Below are 23003 nucleotides of genomic sequence, written 5' to 3' on the forward strand. Positions count from 1 at the left end.
GCTTATATTTTACGATGGCTTGTAATTTGGGCTCGTTTAGTTGGGCTGCTCCCAAAAGCTTACCCTTCTGCTGAAGATTTATTGATCTGTTAAATGCGAAAAGCATTGGAGTTGATGCGCTATCGTTTTATCTAATTTGATGTTTAGCTGCGCTTTACGGCAATTAAGATGACATGTCTGTAGGTTAACGCGGAACAAATGAAGGTTTGACGTTAAAACTGGAGCTATCCTAAAACGAGATTTTATTATCTCGCGGCTTCCATCAGCGTTCACACGGAATTAAACTGTCACTGTCAAAGCGCTAACTGATGCTCTGTCCATACGGATTGACCTAGTCTGAAAATATCTAGTCGCATATAGCTAATTAAACCCGATAACGACCCAACCCAGCTCAAGGTAGTCTTCTATGGAAACAAAAAAAAAACGAACGACCGAACGAACTCCTCAGTCAATCCTTCCCTAGTGCGCAAATACTTTGTTGCAAAGGGGCCCCTGCGGCGGTTTGCTATAATTCTACTCCACTTCAGGCTCACATCTTCACCCTTGGGAAGCCACCGTCCCACCTACCACTCTCTCCCCCTGGCAGCGGAAGATCACAAGGAAAAGGTGATCTCGTAAAAGCATTGACGTCGTTTGGCGAAAATTCCTGCTCCGGCTGCCAACCAAAGGCAATGATTGCTGCGGCTACGTACGACGCTGCTCTTCGCGCACTGGGAATATGCTGACTTTTCGCCATCCTGCTGACGGCACACGGTTGGTTAGCGGTCCGAGAGACCAACCCTTACCTTCACCTTCAACCAATAGCAAAAGCCGCGGTATGCGAAGCATCGTGCAAACCGGCAGTAAACGGGGCAACTTCTCCATTTGCCGAATGACGACGATGATGATGATGATGGGTTGCAATGCTCCAGAGGTTGCACTGGGGTCAGAGCTCGGGGTGAGTGCATCGATCCTGATCTAATCTTGCCTAATAGCTAGTTATTGTTTGGTAACGATTATTATCATGACCGGGGGAATAATAATAATTATTGCAATATACAAACAACGAAACCGCGGCAGGGCAGCGCCCTACTACACCCGTTCGACAGCGTCTCTTTGTGGCAAGATTTCGATTCGGTTCGACCTGCAGCCTTGGAGGAGTTTCCAACATGTGTGTGCCTTAAGAATGCTGAGCTTGCAAACCCCTTGCGGCATGCAGCATTCCACCGAGCCCCCGTGGCAATTGCGTATGTACATCACGTATGTGTGTGTGTGTGTGTGTGTGTATGCCTTTGCTGACAAGCGTTAAGTCTACTTTTTAGCCCGACCTGGCCAGGACCATCAAACGGTAGGGCCATTTCAAGGCATCACAAATCCGTGCGTTCTACGGCCGGGCTTTGAAATTCGAATGTCAATGCGATCACAATCGGCACAAGAATTCGTTCGGTTAGAAAGGAGGGCGGCGGAGGGGAACAGGGTAATTGGATCAGTCAGGACCAGGGCGACTGCGCCGTGCGAGCAGGTGCAGCGGCCAATTCGGAACTGGTATCGGAACTGGACAAGCCATATGGGTGGGACAGGTTAACCTCTCAGTGACCTTTTTTCCTCCGCTGGCTGACGGCAAGCTAAAGATATCATTTCCATTAGTTTGGCTGTTGCTGCACAGAACGTAACAATAAAATCGCTTAACTGCCGACTGCCGTAAATGATTCGAACGAGATTCGCTTTTGATACCAACAATACCTGGTTGGAGTCGATTCAGACGTTAAGCCCCAAAAAGTAATCCAAGTAGCGCCAAGTCAAACCCAATTCTGAATCAAAAATGTACTGCGTACTACTACCCCGTGTCCCAGTAAAACGCGCAAATGCTACCCATGCGTCGTTTGATTCTTCATCTGTATATCCCCCCTTGAGGGCAAAGACATCAAAGCGACCAACCCGAACCCGCACGCCTTCCACGGGGTCAGTTTTGGCGACGCGTTGAAGCGAATCTGATGAACGTGGATTTGATTGAGGTGTACGTGCGTGCGTGCGTGTGTGTACTACCCCTTCGCATTGGACGCCCATTCCCAACAGCTGCTGGAAAAGTGCTGCAGTAGCTTGCGTGTATGTGCACGCGTGCGAGCAGAAAGAAAACCAAAGCCCATGAAATGGAAAAAAGCCAACGCACGGCGCACGCTCGCCGGACGCGAGAAAGAACCAGTAATGACCATGCCCTAGGGCACGGTGCCGTGGTGATTCAAGAGCATTAGCGTTGGGGCCGAGTTGTCCTTCCAGCTCCAAGCAGCGGCTGACGTTCACCGGCTCACAGGCTCATAGCAGACACTATGGCAAGGAGCCCTGCTGCTTTTGGCACATCTCGAAGTGGAGACACCCCTCTGCGAGGCAGCAAAAAAAAAGCTCGTCAAACTAATATTGGCGTGCAAGTCACAGAAAAAAAAAGCCGAATGGCCGAATAATCTAAAGTCATCTAAATCTCCTCAGGATACCACCACGCGGTTCAAGGGGGTGATGGATCGTTCGGTAGAGCTCGAGACACTCGGTGGAGTGAGCACACTTCGATGAATCACCCACTGGACCAGGGCCTGCTTTCTGCCTGAGAGATTCATTCACAAAAAGCGTGCGACAGGATCGATCATCGGGCGGCCATTATCCGTTATCTGACCGAAGGTCACACAGAGCAAAGGCACCCCCCCAGTAGGCTGGTTTTTCGGTGACTCTACAAAGTGGACAAACTGGTCCAGAGTTCGGAGCATGGAGCAGTGCGTCGTGTAGCCTGGGTGTGCGTTTATATGCGTTTTATGTGCAGCCCTCCCCTCCCATCTCGATTTCTTCTTACCTGTGCAAGCGTGGCGACCACCAGGCCGAAGGTGAACGCAATCTGCGTGAGCGTGGGACTGTAGTCGGTCCAGCCGGTCGTGCTACCGATGCCGATCGCCACCAGAAAGAAGGTGCCGAGAAACTCGGCCACCAGCATGCGCCATATGTTGCGGTTCTCGGTGATATCGGAGACGCCGACGATCTGTTTCACTCCTGGTGTTGCGAAAGAGAAAGAACAGAACGGGGTGATTAGAATGAGTGCCTTTTTATGGGGGACTTACTTATATGTTTACTACGCTACTAAGGTTTTGCGAAATGAATATCAGAACAGTTGGAGAATGCTAAACAGTTATAACGTGTAACATATGCTGCATGTATCAATCTCGCTCTTTGAGAGATGTTCGTACAAGCATGCAAGACGTATTTCCACGCAATTCAAAATCAAACATCGAAACGTACACAACCATGCACTACTTTCGGAAGAAATTGAATTCTAGGTGCGGAATTGAAACCCCTGTCACGTGTTGGTTTCGATTGTGTGTGTGTTTTTGGCCCACATTTTAACGCCACTGGAACTGTAGAGAGTCACGCCAGGGCTGGTAAAAAAAACCATTTCCAATTGGGTTGTGCGAGTGCGGGATGAACTAAATACGGAACGGGTATTCTGAGCACTCTTTTGAGTTGCCTTCATGCCGGGCAATAAACCACACACACGGTACCTGCTTGCTGCTCCTGTGCCTTCATAATACGCACATGAAAGCGCACCGCGAACATTTAGCGCACCACGGGAGACCACGATGGACGGAGCGAACCAGTACACCGTAACGCTACACTACCTTCTTTCAGATCAAACTTGCTGAGGATGGGTATCATCTCGTGCGCTCTGGACCGGGATATGGAATGGAGTTGTTGCTGGCACTACTACTGCAACTCGATTCGTTTCTGGAGTACTGCTCCAAGTTGGTTGCTACACACACGCACTTCAAGGATACACTTAATGTTCCGGATGTAAAGTTAATTCCGCGCGAGTTCTAACTTCTGAGCACTGCTCCAGGGGCACCACGTCCGTTGGCGTAATGTCGCGGAATGAAACTGCGGAACGGGAGCATAAACAAACAATGCTCGGGTAGTGTAGTAGTAGCCTTCGCTACTATCAAAACCGATTTTATGATATTGATCAAACTTTCCAATCTGCGACCGGTAGGGAAGGCACGGAACGACTTAGGGGTGTGGGTAGGTTTCATCCACTGCCGATGCCCAAGATAGGACGTCACTGAGTGAAGCAGAGGAGCGGGAATCGTTAAAGTGATAATAAATCAACGAGCAGCCCTTGTTTTAGCTTGTTAACAGAAGCTGCCCTGCGAGCTCGAAAATCCCGTACAAAATCGCTCCCAAAAGCTCCTAAATGGCATTTAGTGACTGGCTGGTGGCTGATTGTAGTTAATTTAAATCGCGGAGTTACTGATGCCAGCACGCAACAGTTTGCGGTGAATTTCGGTACGGCAGGCGCTGCCTCGATGCCTGCACAATCACATCCGCACACGCAAAGTTGAAACAGAAACAAAAGTCACCCCCGAAAATAAACCGACGACAAACTTTGCACAAACTTTTTTCACTCCTTTCCGTTTGCTTTAAAACCGTTTGGCTCTGTTTGCTGGCGCTCAAAAGGGCCCCGAATGGACCGGCTCGCAAGAAGGAAAGTTATCTACTGAGCGGCGCAAAGCGCAACTGCTGGCGGGAGCCCGGAGCGCACGGGCGGAGCGCAAAACAATCGGCAACGGCGACGACGACCGTTCGACAGCGGATCTTGATGGCGATGCGGGGCGAAGGGTGTATGGATGGTTGGAGGTGCAAATCACCATTTGGCTCCCTTCTACCTTGCGCTGGGGTGTGTTTGTGTGTTTTTTTTTTTGCACACCCGCCCGATCGCGTGGTGCCCGTGGGGGCCTGTTCGCGCTTTCACGTACCAGTGCGAATGCAACGCAAATGTGCCCTTCTCCCAAGTGCGCGGCAAAAATTGCAACCCACCGACGGCCTGTGGAGGGGAAAAGGGTCAAAGGAAGCTCGAAGGGGTTGCCTCGATGTCAGAGGAGGTTGTGTGATGGAAAAGATTGAGATTGTTCCTTCCAGTAGTCGTTTGTCAATAAAAACATATCAATTTATAATTACAAAAATGCTCCAAAAACTCACCCTATGTCCCTATCAACTCCAATAAACGGTCTTATCGGACTACTTCTACGATATTTGGGTCAGAATCGATATTGTTGATAGTGACGTGTTGTGTTGTGTGTTTCAGGGTTATCAGTAAAGAGGCCCATTTCCTCTCCTGTTCCGTTCAGATGCTTATCAGAACTAGTAGTAGTAAATTCAATTTAGATAGCCATTGATGAAATTATCGTGCGCCCATAAGCGTAAGTGGCAATCGTACGTTGCAATGGCTCCGTCCTCCCGCTCCCAAAGAGTACTTCAACCATTAACTAGCGACACAACGAGAGCCTTAGGTTGTCTGGGCAATCATGCGTTGTGTGCATTAGAATTGTTTTCCTCCGCCCGAAAAAAGAAATAAAAAACTGTGACAAAAAAAATGATTCAACATGTTATTGTCGTCTGTTATGTCTTCTCTCCTCCCTGGAGTCTACACACACCTGATAAAACGTGTCCCAAGCGTAAAGGCAGTTGTTTGTTTGTGTGAAGTTTGTAAACGAATCACTTTACGTTTGATGAAATTGGTGCAGTTGCTGGCACGAGCGAACGTTAGAACACATCCCTTTATGCGCTCACATGATGAAAGAATGTTATCGTTTTTTCATGTAAGATAAGCGACATGGCGTCAACATTAGAACATGGGCGTACGATTTGCGTGCTCGAACGTGGACAACAGCGTCAATCGAGAATGATTGCTGCTGCTTCTCGAATCGAAGCCCACAATGATAGAACAAACAAAGTAAAGCGATGCAATAATCATGCGCCAAGCCCCCCTTCCCCTTGTTTGCTAGTCGTTTTCCCCCTTCTTTCGCTGGCAACGATGACTTCCTGATCGGGGTGCGCTCGGCAGCCGATAATTGGAGGCATCTGTCAATCGGCTCTAATTGAGTTAGCAAACATCTTCGAACGAACAATTCTATTTGAAAAGCTCCCCTTCAGGGGGTGTGCCTTAAACCAAGCCTGCAGAGCTCTAAAGGTGCAATTGGTTGCTGTGGTGGCCCCATGCACTGGAGTTTGCTTCAGCTTTTGCACATCGAATGCGCTCGCTGAATCGATTCAACCTTTAGCCAGAAGGGGTTTGCAAAACATAAAAGGAGGCCGGCGCAATTGCTTTACGCCCTAGAACCGTGTTCGGTGGTGCACGCACGCACCCGTGAAAGTGTCCGTGAAAGGGTGCAATGACCTTTTTCAGTGCGCTTAAAAATAAACATAACCTTGGTTGGAGGAGCGCCAACCAAAACAAAACATATTTGTTTGGAAAAAACCATTGAAGGATGTACGAGCTGTAAAAGGATGTGTTGTACAGGATCGAACATGCTTCGCCTTGATCAGCACAGTAAACATTTCATCCTTTTTTTTTCAGCAATAAAAATGCATTAGTGTATAGACTGCAACCTTTGCTGTGGTTTGATTATGAACTTTCTAATCATGTTGTTGTTCATCACCGATTACCTAACTTCCACTAATCTAGTTTAATGTTTAAAGCACATCACTAATCGTGCATAATAGCACACAAACAGCAAGAAAATTGCCAAAGTGCAATGATCCGTGTACCCCATTTAGCCGCGCTAGAAAATTGATGGCTCAAAGTCGTGTTTTGCCTAATCAGTGTCTTTGCCGGGACTATCTTCCATCCAGCTGTGAAGTTCCAGAGCTCCGGAGAAGCATAACGCAAAAGGGCTACATCTTTCTCTCTCGTTGCACACTCTGGATACCATCATTAAATGTGTTTGTTATAATTAAAAGAGAAATTTTTCCGAACTCCCACCCCTCTCTGCCAACCGCATGGAGGAATTATGATTATTATTATTATGCAGCTGCTGCTACTGCTACTGAGCCGTGCACAAAAGGGCTCTGGGATGCAGACAAAGCTAAAAAAAGAGCCAACTGAGTGGAAATAGAGATGACGAACAAGGGGAAACACAGTTGTGCTGCTGCAGCTAGGCACATTTTCTTTCCATTTTCTCCATTCGACACTGACGGACCGCAATCCATACGCTGTCTTTGTGGCACGCGGGAGGTTTAGTGTGTATGCACACTCATCTACAATCCAAACAAGGAATGCTCACGCGCATCATCATCAGCGCCTCAGCATTCAACATAATGCCGGCCTGTCTCTCGGTGTCTGTCGTTGCTTTGCACATGTTGTTTGCTTCGCAGCATTTGCCGCAAATCGCCGAGAGAGCCGTTGCCATTTGGCTGGTGTGCGCTGTTGTGACTGGTCGAAATGCATAATAAACAATAATTCCCATCTCATAAACCGCTCAACCGGGCGCCCCGCCAACTGCCAACATAAACCGTCATCACTCTTCCCGTCCCATCGCTACTGGGGTTCGTTGCAGCGTTGATCAATCGTCGCACAATGCACGGGATGATGCACTCTAGGAAGAGCGAGTGGTGCTCTGGTGCATCGTAGCATGCCGCAAATCAATCCGCCAACATGTTTCCATCTACACCTTCCCCAGTCAGCTCTTCTAACACAATGGGGCTGGTGTGTGTGGAGCCAGGGAAGACAGCATAATATGCTGTGCTGGTGGTGTAAAGTGCGAAGGAAAAACAGTGTAACGCCATCGGGTATGGCGTGTGTGCGGGAGAAAAACAACTGTTTTCAACCGGCTGTTCAAATTAGCGTAATAGGCAGACGGTGGGCCGGTAATAGTATCGCTGTAGCGTGTGCTGGTGGCAGGCGCTCTACCAGCGTAGGCTAAACAGTTTGGTGGCAGAAAAGGCGATCGGGGAAGATGATGGGAAAACTTATAGTTGGTGTGGAATTGGAATGAAAAGTTTGTTGAATATTGAAAGCATCTAGCTCAGTTTTTGGACTTGTCACTGATATCACAAGGTTGGTAAGAACAGTTATAATGGGATATTAAGAATACATTCTAAAACATTTAAAAAACAGTGACATCACTGTGATTCGTAGACTAGTAACGATGAGTCATTGATGACATTCTGAAAAGGCATTGGCACAACAACTGTTGTTATTCTAGGTCTGCTAACCTCTTTCGGACGAGCTTTCTCATGTGTGACTTATGTCTTACTCACCGCAGTATAATTACTCCTGGTCATTCAGGTGGAAATCGAACCCCAGATTGTTTATTGTCTGATTGTCTACTCATTGCGATGAATCAGATTATCCATTCCATTATTTTCAATTCTTGAACTCCTAACAATTTAATATTTGTTTTGGCGAATTCATAAAAAGGAAGGACTAGACTACAATTTGAAGGCTCTAGAACCAACTGGGATTTCTGAGTGAATACAGATTTAAGCAGAGTTTTCAAGAGTGTGTTGGTTTCTGTTATTTATTTATTTATTCATTAACTTATAATTGATTGTTTGTCTGCTACGCAATGCCAAAAACAACTCATTCAAACTACATCATTCAGAACAAATGGGTTAGGATGGTGAGTTTAGGTCTTTAAATCGTTGTCTAAGTGCTATTAAAGACATCTGTGAGCTGGTAGTATCTTTGGAAGAGATCAGCAAGTTCTCATTTGCCATTGGAATTTGTTGAAAAACGTAATCTGCTTTTACATCTTTCAATGCTTAATCCTACAGATCATATTCATAACGCTATCGTAGAACACGATTAAAGCCATAATACTAGATCTAGATACTAGATCTACTATATACTAGATCTAATGTGGACGAGATGGTTGCTGACATATCTATTTATTATTTACTCAAAATTGTATTCCCGATACTTTTCAATTCATGCCATGAGTCAGAAATGCCCAACATCCTCCCACTGCCTGGTGTGCTCCATCTTGCGGCCGCCGTCTTCACACCGTCAGCGGTAGGAATTCAATGTCAAGGAAGCGGTAACGGTCCGTAACGCAAACCGTGATGGGGCCCGTTCGGCCAGGGTTATGGCCGCAGTGCCCGTGTACTCCACGCCAAAGGTTAACCCAGTGGACATCTTCCGCCTGTGTTCGTGACAGTAGTGCGGCCAGTTAATTTTATTGCCCCGTCACCACCCTGCCTTACAGTGTTGGTGGTGTTTTGAACGGAGGGCTCCGGGTGCCGGCACTACGTGCACACAGGTGTTGTGATGGGAATGCGTAAGAATGCATTAACGGCACCTTTGCACACGATGGACCGAACGAACGAGCCACACGACGTGATCATCTGCCCAACAACGATCGATCAACAACGGGCTGTGCCTGGCGGTGGGTCGTATGTGCACCGTAAACAACAGCCGCTTCGTCAGCTCAGTCGATTCGCATAAGCAGAGCTGCGCCCGTTGCTATTTATCGGGCTCATTATCGAAACGATTTATAGGGTGCCTTTGAAATTACGCTAATTGAAATGAATTTTGTACCGTATACCACAATGGTGGTCTAACCATTTCGTTTCCATCCACGCCTAAATAATAACAGTAGATAGTATCTAATCGATTTTTAAATAAACGGCATATTGGATTAATTTTCACTTTCCTTTGTAGTAACTTTATTACGTGTGAACACTTTCTCGAACACACTAATCTTTAATATGTTATCACCTACGTGTTCGGTTGCTTGGAATCTAATTTTGCCGGAAGAAATGAAAAGTAAAACATTCTTCAATCATCGTTACACTAATAGAAGACAGAGCGCGATAACATTCCCTACACCGGACCAAATAGAATGTACTGATAGCAATTGTAATGACTTTTTAATCTTAACACGATGTATCCGTATCAAAACCGTGTGTTAACCTGTCGGTACGATTCCTCGCATTTGTTTGTGTGCTGCTCCGCGCTCAGATTAACGTGAGCGGAAATTAATGAATGGCGTACCACGTGCGTAACCGTGCGCTCGAATTAGTTGTAGGACCTTGAATTTGGGCAAAATAAATAAAACAATAAAAAAAAACCGACAGAACAACAAAAAAACAACAACGATTCAGCATGATTCATCCGAAGCTTCCAGGGCAGTAGGTAGAGCACCAGCACAATGAGTTTCGTTACACGTGACATTCACGTTATGTGTGCTACATTAGCCGGTCGCAGTCGTAACACGACGTGCCGTGGCAAGAAAAAGGCCCTGGCTTGCGGTGAATCCATGGTAAGAAGCAGCCAAACACACAAATTACACGGTGCCATCCTCTTCCTGGCTGGGCATTGGTATGCATCTAAATGTTAGCAAAGTAATGCCGACCAGCGGTTTGCTCAAGGATACGACACGACGACTACGACGTTCCCGTGTCAGGTTCTGCTGGCAAGAGGTTCTTGTTTTTGTACGAGATACTTGTGCCTGTTGGGTAAGCTTGGTACTGGTGAGGGCTTTCGAGAGCTCTTAATTAATTTACTCGGCTAACTATGAGCCTGTCATAGATACCAATCGGTTTTGAAGACAAGCCTTTTCCTCACAAGACCCCCAAGCCTAAGTTAACTTTGTATAGATAGGCCATCGCGATAAGTGCTTCAAGCTCAGCGATTCGCTCCACACAAAACCGATTCGCCATGGAAAGCCTCCAAAATTGCAATCCCCCATCGCCCCAAATACGGTCGCGGCGAGCCATGGCGAACCCGGGAAGTACAGGCAGGGAGCCCTATCGCGCGTGGCGCCTTCACTTTCATGGCGAACACATCGTCATCATCATCGCCGTCATGCTCATCCAAAGGCGCAAGGTCGCTAACAGTCGCGAATCGCAATTGCCAATCGAAGCCGTTCGACACCCTTGGTACACCGTGGACCACGCCGCACATCTCATTGTCCCAAGTGCGAGCGCACAAACTAATTAAGCTTTTGCCCATACCTACACACACACACACGGCACACCCGTTCCAATGCCACACTCGTCCCAGGCAACACCCAGCAGTGCAAACGTATCGAACGGCGACTCCTTGGGATGCTGATTTTATCGCTCGCGCGAATCGCTCAGTTTGGCGGTCGGATGTTTAGTGTGTGTGTGTGTGTGTGCGCAAAAAAGGCTGAGTTGTACACTCCCTTCTTTCTCTTCACCGCGAATGCGAAGGCCCCCGCGCTAAGGTTGCCTACCTTCGATGTGCCGGCACACCGACCAGAGGCAGTTTTTGGGGACACAATGACAATCGCGCCGATTTTAGCGATCCGCGCCGGTTATTACCAGAGCTCGATGAGATGGCATCAAGGTTGTGTTGTGGCAGCTGGAGCAGCTGAAGATGCGACGGCTCGAAGACGGCTCAACAAGGAAAGTGTAGGTAGGAAGTAGATGATCAACACTCGGTACTTCAAGAGACACCCGGGGACTTTGAAGATGCCACTCGAATGGACGTCTTGAAAGAGGGGCTCATTCATTCATAGATCTTATGTGAGGAGAGGCACCCCGATGCAGGCTGTGAGAAAGCTGTGTGCCGCTGTGCAAAAATGGTGCCATCAAATCCGTCATGCACAGATACGCAGATCCTCTCCTGACCAACTCCACAATGATACGAACGGATACGCATCGTTAAGCTCTCGATCGCGTGTACACAGATGGCTGGTGATGATTTCAGGCTGATTTATGAATCGATCATCCTTGTCGGCAGAGTTGCCAAAACCACTCTCTTCCGTTCCGTTTGGATTGATGATCCGATCGAGCTGCATCTGACAGGGCTGGGGTCGGGCAATCGTACATTGCGATCGCTTCAAGTCGTGGGTAATTGATTGCTTCTGGTGAGAGTTGTGCGATGCCCACAACTGGAGCTAAGCCGACAACTGGTTCTCGTCGTTCGTTTACGTTGTTGATGCATGATCCTCATCGCAGGTTTTTGTACTTCAACTATCTCCGTGATCTTCGCTAAGGACAGTAGATAGATCGCTCTAGATGGCATCAACCTAAACGGACGCTTCAAGGTGGCGATCGCATCATCCCAAAACCGATCTAGATCTAGACTGCCCCCGAAGGTAAGGTAGCCTCAAGATGCTCCGCTTCCAAAATTGTGCAAAACCAGATCCAGTAGCAATGACACTGAACCCCTACCGTATTACCTCACCCTGCCAGTTCAACATGGCATGGAGATGATGCGTCTCCACTAATTAGACATCGCCACCACCAACAACGGTCCGATGACCTCTACCTCTACGGTGTATGTGTGTCTGTCGGATCGCGTAACTGGTTGGAAGTTTGGGTGAAATGTCTGGTTGCCACCTACTCCAGCCCCTCGCAACAGTTGGCACGCATGAACTTGACGAACTACGCCACTTAAACCCCCACACCCCGTGTGCCGCTGGTACGATAATTAGCTGGTTGTTAAGTACTGTGCGATCGCAATGCATGTTTAAATGTAATTTTATTGTTTCGCACTCGGTAATTTGTAGCAAAATACCGGTAAGCCGCCAGCGTAACAGATCATCATCTCCGGCGCATCATCGCGGGTGCAGGTTGCCGTGTGAGGCTGGCTGCTACTAATCGAAGGAAGTCAGGAGAGGATGCCGGAGCGTAATTTATTTCTCGCGAAAGCCCAAAGATCCTGAGGGTAAGCCTCGAGCCCGAGTACCAGTCGCGTTCTGGCTGTGTGATGACCGATAAATGCTACCCACAGCATCAGCGCGTGTTGTCTGACAGTCTTTGCCAATTAGTCGCATCATTCGCGCACTACCTGCTCTACTCCCCGGTACGCCTCGCGGGCATTGATGGGGACGACTACTTTTGGAGTGTGTCTAGGTGCTGTGCTGGTTTACGGGCTTGTAGTACCAGTACACTTTATCATTCTGTCGCTCATAGGACCGGTTGAGAATTATAATTTCAAATCGCTTGGACACCGTGCCACGGCGGGGCTGGTACGGCGGATTGTTGGCGGGAGTTTGTTATAGGTCAGTTTAGTGCGCCAAGGTAGACTAAAGGTGTAGAAGACAAATGGTTGAGTTACAATTCCTTTGCATGCTGCATGCCGTAAACGGTTCTGGAGCGCCAACAATTGCTAATAAATAATAGTGCCAACAGTGATTACTAGTGAAGTATTGAATGGTTTGTCCGAGAATACTCTAGAAGTTTTGTAGAATCATGACGTGAATGGTTAAGCTCTTGCTATAAAGCATTCCGTTACACTTGGTTGTTCAATTATTACTCTCTTTGCCGCAAAAAATTCCAATCGTTGCTAAATGGTCATTGCAATATCTGTTTTTGCACAATCGACATCACAATCCAATCCGAACTGTAGCAAGGTCAACTCCAACATCTCAAGCCGACGGCGCGTCCAAACAAAAAAAAACCCACACAACATCTCTCAACATTCACCATAATTGGCTCCCATCAGCGACGCATTAGGTGCGAAATAATCCTATTAAACATGAGCGGCAAACATCGATGTTCAATTCGCGCACGATGGCGGTGAAATTAAACAACAACAAAAAGCCAAAAACCAACATGCTACCATACCGGCGGCGGTCCGTGTGATGTAATCTCCAAGAAGAGTGCCTTTTCAAACCCGTCGTACAAGGTGGGGTGTGTGCGTTTTTTCTTTCTCTCTCGGTGGGTCAATTATTTGTCCAAAAGCAGCAATGCAAAAATGGTACCGAACCGAACTGAAAGCTACTGAGCACAATCATATCGAACAAAAAAATAAAAGAGAAGGATAAACAACAATCGCAACCGTCGTAAAATGAGCCTTCATCATCAGAAAAGAACTAGCCGCACACACCGCTTGCCGTCCGAGCGCTCGCGCGAATGTGTACACACTTGAAGAAAGTATGCTGCCCATGTTTGGGCTGCGAGACTTTTGCGGAGGTCCGTCCACCCGATGGATGATTAACTTATTTCACCCGGCGGCACGGATTAATGGGGGAGGGTGGTATGCACATAATAATCGATACTTGAGCGGTGCCGTACTCTGACGGCATGGGCCAACATCGGAACGGAACTAGCGGCGTGTTGTTAATGCACTGCTGCTGTCCGCAGAAGCGTGCGCCAGTGTGTCAAGTTCAAGCTGTGCGGTTACTGTTGAGGGGAATGCTTTTTACACAACGATACGCATTATTGATTTCGTCGTAGCCTAGCAATAATGTGCAGAATGTGTTGCACACACCAAAAACAGAACAACATTATTGTGCGATTGACAAGCGCACAAGAAGTCCGTCATGGTTACCGTTTGATCGGATGACGGAGGCTTTCTGTGGGCTGTGATTGAGGCTCTAAAAATGCATTTTTATCATGAAGGAATATTACTGTGCCTTTTATGATTGTCATTGGCGTTTAGCTATCTTTTAGTCCTAACCTTGTAATAAATCAAAACCTATAGTAGGAATATAAAGTAAATAAGAGAACACATTTGTGCAGTGAGAAACAAAGTTGAAGATGGTAAGTTGTAAGTTGAAGATAGTGAAATAGGCTGCTAAACAACAAAAGATTTAAAGTAATAACTAAAGATTCTTATGAAAATTATTTTTTAAACATATAACTTATTATTCAACTTATTAGTCAGCAAAAATGTTAGTAGAAGCTTTAACCGTTTTTGGTAAAACATAAGTAGAAATTTGCCTTAGATAATTAGAGAATCAGCTGTTTAAAAATATAAAATGATAAGCAAACCATAGCGATAAATGAAATGAGCAAAAAAGTTTTTAAGACACACAAAAAGCAGGAAAAAACATATAAAAATGTCTCATTCAAAGCGTATATGAATAATACATAAGAAAATACGGCAAAACTACAAATCGTAACTTTTACTACATTTCGTAATAAAAACATAATCATGTTAAATTATGTAAACAACAATCAATCCGCTTCCTTTCGCCTTCGACCATCGCCTCCCAGAGCAAGCGCAAAACCCCCGTATCTAAAATGACCCGTTTCGCGCCTCCCGGGTGGATTAATGGTCCATCCGAGTTTTGTGCCATGCCTCTCACACACCGTTCGTTTCCTTTTTAAGCGATCCTTATTTGAATACCCGAAGCGTTACTCACCTTCCCTGCCACCAAAACCCCTTTGCCAAACCAAAAAAACCACAAAGGTAGTTTTATTTTTATGTTGCATTATGATTGCTCTCCATCCCTCCCTTTCCCTTCCGTTTTCTCCACAATCATCGTCATCGGCCACCAAAACGTGCGCCATGATCGATTCACTGTGTTCAATTCCCTTTTACAAAACTACAGCGTAAGCGCGATAAAAAAAGCAACCCCCAACGGTCACCGAAAAAAAGGAAAAAGACGGACCAAAAAAAAAACGCTCCAACAGCATGAGCCGATTAGCGGGCTTGAATGGCGGGCGAAGATAAAACCCTCTCTGAGCAAAGGGTGAAGCAGGGTGGCGTGCCTGCCTGCCGGTGGTGTATACACACGCTTGTTTTTATTTTCCTCCCCTTTGAACGATCTTCGCCTTTGCGGAATGATGAGGGGGAGGGAGAGCTTCTCTCGGTGACGTTGGCCCCGTGCGGCTGCTGCTGCGTGTAGGTCAAGGTCGTGAGCAGTAGGGGCCGCACAGTGTGGTTTTTTGAAGATGCGCTTCCCTTTTCCGATCACGCGCGTGGTCGTTCTTTTTTCTTGCGGAATTGGCCGAAGACCGCCTAATGTTTTGTGCTCATCAAGCGAGATACGCTTTATGTTCCGATTCGTGGCCTTTTTTTTTGTTGTTGCTGCCGGTCGTTCGCGCCGGAAGGGCGGTGCGTTAGTTTTCGCGCATTGGAAATTATAGCTTCCTTCTTTTTGAGCATTAAATCTGTTTCATTTTTTTATTAATAAAAGAAGAAAGCACCCAAAGGAAGGAATTAACGTTGAGAGATTTATAATTTCCCTTAGCTCCATCGGGCACCCATTGTTTGGCCTTGATCAGCTCCACTTTCCGAACGTTTTGAAGCTAAACAGTGAACGGGCTAGGGGAATTATTCCACATTTTAGCACACAACGCACGCTATTGATGAACGATTTTTCTAGGGCAGGTCTGTGCCAAAGGCAACGTCTCGTAACAGCATTTGCGGTATCAAAATTGAGTCAGAAATGTTCCCGTTTGTTTATGCAGAAATGCACATAAAAGGCACGTTTCTTTGTGACAAAACGGGAGCAATGATTACAGTTGGAGAGTAGCAGAAGTCATAAGAAAAGAGGTGCCAGAAGGTAGCAGCGAGAGGTTTGATGGAATTTTAACTGACCAAACGTAACGTTAATGTATGCGCAGCATGAATACTTAATGAAGTAGTAACGCATTGCTAGGCCCTTCTTCTCGTCCTTCTCGAAGGTTTGTGTATGTGTGCGTTTGTGATTATGATTTGTTTCTTTCATTAACGCACTTGTACCTTTACGCCCGGTCCGTGTAGAGGACAGAATTGCAGAAAATCACGCAAGAAGTGCTTTTCGGGATAAGATTAATTTATACCGTGCGTAATGCAATATCCATGTTGTTTTGTTGTTGCATAAAACTCAGTTGATAAAGAAGAAGTTGGTTTTTGTTGACAACTGCTCTCCAGTTTCAATAACAATCTCAAACTGGGATCGAATATTTAAAGAATGACTTCAAATTGCTCATGAAAACGAAATGTTCAGAATATAATTGAGTTGAGAGGTGTTACTAATTTTGAATGTAATCCGTGTAGGTCATTAAAGCCTGTTCTTGAAGTCCTGTTGCGCGCTCGTGTCAATAAATCATCCCAACCGATGTTTGTTTACAGCTTCCTAACAATCCTCCGTGCAGGTGAAAGATCTTTCCCCGAATGACGTAAGCAATCGCAGTTACGAGCACAGGCAGCATTTAAAACTGCCAGCCAGAGGGCATGCAATGACTCATTCCCATCTGCTGACATTCTTCTCAAATCTTCCAGCATAACTCCCTGCCCGGAGGACAGAGGCACCGCGGCAAGAAGCTGAACGCAGGCAACATCGTGTGCGAATTCAATTTCGCCATATAAATTTAGCTAAATGACGTCAATCGCCATATCAAATTTCAAGCGAATGAAGTGGAGAGAGGAAAAAACGACTCCGATTAAGCTTTGAACCTCCGTAGAATCCTCGAGCAGGTAGGAGCAGAAGGAGCAGGTCCAGCACAAATGGACGTGTGGGCATTAAGCTTTTGTGTACCGGCCACTTCGGTCGGAACAATGGTTGGTGGTGCGCTCTCTTACATTTCTTACAAGCCTTTCCTAATTTGCCAAAAAGTTTGCCAGCTTTTTTTTGTGTTGCCTCTATATTTCTTCTCTTTAGACATTCAAAATCATCCACAGAAGAAAAAAACAACTTAGCCACAAACCACGTACACGCGCTCGCAATCGACTGAGCTTTGCCAATTACCATCCTGTTTTTACATTACTTTTTTTTTGTGTGTATTATTATTTTCGGAGGTCCCCTTCCTTTTGTTAGACACCGCCAACCTTGTGCTACTTTCACTTTTGCTGCCGGTCCCTCTCGCGGGCCCTCCGCTGTGTGTCGGCCGAAAGAATTGAACGGCTGAAGAATTAACGCTGTCAAAGTAGTGCAAGTGCCGTTTCGCGACCGTCCGAGAGATGCTGGGAGGGGAAGCAGTGACTGGCGGCCGAACAGGACTGATACATCAAGCTCAGCTCGTCCTTTTTGGCCCGGCTTGGGCTTTATTTATGATGTAATTTAAATAAAGTCGTTTTGACTTTGGCTGCTCAAGATGCTCAAGATCACCGGATGCACGAATTGAACGCTGTCCAAACTCGCGCGCTTCTCAATCACGGATCGATCTGATTGCGACGCAAGCGGGGAACCCGAACTCTTTTTTTTGCCCGCTCAACCTTCAAGCACGCGGAACATCTCCGGAAGCGTCACTTCATTTGCATTTGTTGTTTGCTCTTGCGCTCCCAGTGCTTATGATTATAACGCTCTTTTACCGGTCACGGATGCCGCAGGATTTGGGGTGCCGGTAGGGACAGTGATGTAAAGTTCCTGGCATTACCTTCACCCCATGCAACCTTGCCGTCGTGTGCGGTTTGTCGATTAGCGGTGCCGGTGTAGAGGTAGGAACTTTTCGCAGTCATCCGTTTATTAAGGTTTTCGTTCGTTTTATTCCGGTCCGATTAGCATACTACAACAAAACGACGACCAATGTTAGCTTCATACCACCAAGCCTCAGAGCTGAGCTGACCTCGAATTTAGTCCAAACGACACAGCAAGAGCAAGCTGGTTAAGCCCTCCGGTGATAAAGTCAAGAACTTTCCCACGGAATCGGAAATTCAAATCAAGGCGGTGCGCTGCTGCAACATGCCACCGCCCAATCGGAGGGTCCCCCATCCCAAGCTCACACACAGAGGTTGAAGTGGGTCAGTATTTCGTTAATCCTGCTGCAGAGGAACGCCAGCGGATATTGACTTGGTGGCTTTTTTTTGCCCAGTACTTCTTTTCCTCGGCTATCGGAGCCGCTTTTAATGCCCTCCGGGGGTGACCACCGGGGCGGCCCATTGCTTGCGAGCGAAACCCGGGTAAGGTCAGCGAGAGAAAAACAATTAATGACACTTGACATTGAGCGCTTTAATCGATTTCAATCGAAGCTTTAAGCACAAAGCGAAAGGTGGGTGGGTTTTTGTGCGGCTTTTTTTTGGGAGGTGGGAAGTGGTGCTACAGCAAGACAGGTTGTGTGAGGTGCCTCCCGAAAGGTTTGGGCACCTCGGGCAAAGGTTTTTGGGCTTGTTGAGTGACTCAGAACGTCATCCCGGAAAGGTCAGGTCAAGCCGTATCGCTGACATACAGACGCCTTCTTTAATCTGCTACTACCACTGTTGCTACCATGATCCGTCAAACGTGGTACGTTGGTGCTGTTAGGCCAGCGTTTGACAGTTGAAAAGCATAACAATTGCAGCGTAAAAACATACACATTGTAGCGAAAGGAAGCGGCAAGATTGAAACCGACACACCTCGGAGAGACCCTGCGATCATCAAATGCTGTATGCTGCATGACTCGCTCGTAGAAGGCTTTTGAGAATTTAATCTTGTTTTGGTTCCCAAACCCCTCTGTCCTCTTTTGGCATCAATCTTACAGCTGTGGATAGTCGTCTCTCCAAGGGTTGTTGTTCATAACCTCGTAGTGTAGTAGATTGTGTTTTTTTTTTTCGATTTTGATTTCAATTGCTAGAAAATCAATCTCAACCAACACAACGGAGGTAATGCTTTTGCGATTGTCTTAAGCACTACGCAAATTGGTTCTTCAAATGTCACACATTCACGCAGCTCCTCCGCAGCAATCGTCTCACGCGAACTGCGCTCCTCTCGCGGCACACGGTAGATTTCGTTCGAGACCTTCCGGTAAGCAATAATAGAGCCCCGTTTCGACAACTGTTTACCCCATTTATCCTCATCATCAAAAACAATATACGCAGTGAATATACCATACGGGGGAGAGAGAGAGACGGTAAGATAATGTTTAGGCTTTTGTTGGTCTTAACCAAAAAACAAGTTCCACTGGAAACTGTGTCAATCGAAATTGGAGGGTTCTTCACGTGCGCGCCCTAACACGGTCGCAATGACACACACTACGATTTTTATGGGAGATTCTGTTCACATCTCGACACATGTTTTTGTGCCGTGTGTTGCTACTGCTGCTGCTGCTGCTGCCAAACCGATTGCCCGTGAAGCGTTACCAGTTTTGGACCCCAAATGTTGTACGCCCCAGTAAGTGATTTATGTGATATTCGTCGCACGCGAGGTGTGTAACGAAATACTTGGAGCTGCTTCCGACTGTGAAGGTTCTTGGCTGAGATGGAAATGCAAATTTTGCACATCCTGTACACTTGTACTGGGTACTTGTAACTCATGAATGAGTCGAATTTGAGGGTCAGCGAGCTCTTTAAACTCATTACTACAGGCAAGCAGTGTGCGGATCAACAATTATTTGCTATTTTTCAAAGTCGCCTTCAGGGCACCCTGAGGCACTGCTTAATAGACAATCACACATTAGTGCACAAACAATTTAAGGTGGAAAACAATGAGCAAATTGCTCACTGAACTAAACTGAACTGCAAACAATTGGCAGGTTTATGACCCTGTGTAATGCATCACTAAACTGCGCACTAATTCCCGCCATTTTACTACTTACGCGCACCATTACAGAGCATTTAATTCTATATACTTCACTTACCTGCGCTTTCAGTCATCTTTTAGCTGCGATGGATGCTTCTCGTCGTTTAACGCTGCTTTCTCCCTTGTGGAAGCTTTGTTGTTGCTTCCGCTCAAAAGAGTCGAATAGTCGGAGCGCTAATCAACCGTGAACCTCCTCACCAAAACGTACCCAGGGGGAGGACGTCTTCTTCACAGTCACTTAACTTTGGGACCGGCCGTTCCGAGCAGGCAGATACACTTTCGACAGCTCAATCAACCGGGAAGCCTGAACTGACGGCGTCACTGGGTGCTCTGTAGGGGGTAGAAAGATGGAGAAAAGAGTGTATGTGTAAGCAAGATAGCAAAACGATGTTAGAAAATTCCATAAGATACTGACAATACGTGGGTTTGTGTACTGTTTATTTACATCAAAGCCCCCGGGAACAAGCAGCTGCAATATCTGTTTGAACAGGTTTTGCTTTGACAAAGTTAGGCCCTGTCTTCACTTTTAAAGACGACGGGTTGCTATCGTGCTCTACCGATGGTTTGTACCTAATGTGTTATTTTCGGTAATAGATAAAAAAATACCAGGAAACGAGGAAGCCCATTTCCGTTAGGCATTTTTTCTGATTTTGCGAAAAGAATAGGGTTTAAAATTGCGCAAACAAACGTGCGCCCATACACCATGAAATTACCGCACGAGGAAAACGGAATGTTTTCTTGGCAATTTTCTACAGAAAACCACTTCTACTGCGCATCTTTGTTTGGTGCAAAAATAGCAAACAATTTTGCTTCCAACGACTCCAAAGGCCCAGACCTTATCGCAATCTGATCAGCTGATCGCGGTTGCGTTGCGTTTCGCACTAGCTGGGAAGAAATGTTCCCTTCAGCCTCAGCTCTAACGTTCGCCACACGTGATCGGCAAGTCGTCGACGTCCAGTCTCACCTACTTTTTGCGTCCCGCATGCACACCAAACACCTTTAATGGAGAATAGATTGCGTGAGCGCAGAAACCTGAATGAAAGCATGGGGTGCTCGTCTCAAGATCATGATCACCGAGTAAAACCTGAACCAACCGAACACCCGGTGATGCACGGTACGGGCCACATTGCTGCCAGCGAACGGTACTCCTTTACGGCATTTTATTCCGTCATGCCGTTGGCAAACGGTCAACAGCTCTGATTAGTTTCGTGTGAATGCAGCCCCAACCAACTTCCTGTAGGTGCACACAAATTGGCATGTGTTTCTAGTTTCTCTAATAACAGAGCGCATCCGAATGACGAAGAATTCACTCAACAACCACTTCAAAACCAGCTGTTAATAGACCCATATAGATCATCGTCTGTGTTTTTCTTCCATTTGTACCGCGGCCAAGGATGTATGAGTCCGTGGCGTTTTACTCGCATTTTATTTTTATCTTCATCGTTGTACCGTATCCATTTTCGCCAGCTACCGATCCGCGAGGAAGTGCGCCCATCCGACCATGCTGGTGTCGACCTCACCTTTGTGGTACGCCAAGAATTTATCGCCCACCGCAGTGTGTCCCGTACGGGTAGCCTCTCACCGTTGTACGCTATTTCCGGCACGAAACCCCGAATGCAACCCGAATGCATCGGAAGCACCCAAGCCCCCGGTGCAGTTAATCGTATATTCAACATCTTCCCCATCATAACTCTTAGCCCACTGGCCTAGTCGACCTCAACTATGGGGAAGGTCCCCACGAGGAAGGATCCAACGGCAGGGGCTGTTCCGGCAGTTTTTCTTTTGGAGCAGCATGGTTCCAGCGCTCAAATAGAGCCACTAACCGTAAATAACTGCGGTGGTCGACAGGGAGCAAAAAAGAGAAACACCGGAAGACATTCCCATTTGTACCGCCCAACACTTGGGTACGTGTACTACTGGCCGTGGACGTGGAAAGGATTCTCATCGGCGTATTGCATCACGGCCGGAAGTCGTACGTTCTCGGGCTAACATTTCATGCAAGTCCGGGCAAGAGTCTTCATGGAAGCACGGTCCACTCCATGGGTCGAGTTGGTTCGAAAGGGCAAAAAGCATCCGTGACAGGATATGCTAATTGGGGTAGAATAACCGACAGCTGTCATTCCGCCTTCTTTTTTCCCGCGACCGTGGCGATTTGATTTAAAAACACATATTGTTCCTTCCTTTAATGGTGCGGTTTTTGGACACCACAGTTCATGTAGTACATCAAGCCTACATGCTCACTCATCTTCACAATGAATTGCCTATCTTAAGGATTTGAAAGACACTTTACATTTACACTTTACATTGAGAAAAAAAAACACACTGCCTTTCTAGATTAATGTGATGTAATAGATATGTTCCACAATTTTATACACCATGATAACCAAACTGATCGAGATAAACGTTTAGTACCTGCTTATTATCGTACATCAAATGTCGCTCAGTTCTTTTTCACACTCACGCACACATCATAAATACGAACTAACTAGCAGTGCGATAAAAAAAACTCACAACTGTCACATGCAACCGTCCAGTGCCTACCGTGATTGAAAACTGCACGTACGCAACACCCCTACAATGCTTCCCAAAATGCAGACTGATCAATTTCCCCCGTTCAATCTGGAGCGTAGTAGGCGATAAGAGAAAAGGAAGGATCTCCCTGCACTCCCTAGCGCCGTCGATAGCAATCTGGTTTGCTGGACGGGGGCCACTTCACAGACGGCTTACGGTGGCTCCTGCACGACCGCTTGATAAGACTTGATCTTGTATATCGCACCTCGTAAATCTTTTACGCCCCAGAACAAGCAATAACGCACTATCTTATGTCACCACCGGTGGCACTGACAAGCGGGCGTCAAGAGGATGCTCGCACGGGCCTCGGTTTGGAATGGTCCGGTGAGCGGGGTGGATGGTGCCGTTTTCTGCAACATTGGCTCTTATCAGTGGAATGTGCATATCCCCACGCGTCAGCGAATCAATTACAAAAAAAGAAAAACGGCAAAGACACACACACAATCTCACTCACAAACTGAATCGGGAAGCAACAGATCCGAATCGGGTGCGACGTGACACGATTTACTGTTTGCTGGTCAA

The 23003-nt window shown here is 46.7% G+C and overlaps 2 protein-coding genes across 11 annotated transcripts in view; one reads left to right on the plus strand and one right to left on the minus strand.

Annotated features, from left to right (window-relative positions):
• Positions 1-23003, plus strand: part of LOC1279813 (aquaporin FA-CHIP) — a 76091-nt gene that overhangs the window by 25016 nt on the left and 28072 nt on the right. The window lies entirely within an intron of this gene.
• Positions 1-23003, minus strand: part of LOC1279812 (aquaporin AQPAn.G) — a 40650-nt gene that overhangs the window by 17303 nt on the left and 344 nt on the right. For 3 of the 9 annotated variants that reach the window (XM_061654960.1, XM_061654966.1, XM_061654964.1), the window contains exons 2-3: positions 19969-20240; positions 2819-3012 (exon numbers count right to left, since the gene is read on the minus strand). In XM_061654960.1, the coding sequence (XP_061510944.1) occupies positions 2819-3012; positions 19969-19984 (210 nt within the window). In that variant the 5' untranslated portion in view covers positions 19985-20240. Of the gene's footprint in view, positions 1-2818; positions 3013-3635; positions 4513-19968; positions 20241-22322; positions 22609-23003 lie in introns of those variants that run through there. The other 6 variants (XM_061654958.1, XM_061654963.1, XM_061654959.1 and 3 more) reach the window with 4 other exon arrangements.

Source organism: Anopheles gambiae, chromosome 3 (assembly GCF_943734735.2).
Source record: "Anopheles gambiae chromosome 3, idAnoGambNW_F1_1, whole genome shotgun sequence".
Classification (NCBI taxonomy): Eukaryota; Metazoa; Arthropoda; class Insecta; order Diptera; family Culicidae; genus Anopheles; species Anopheles gambiae.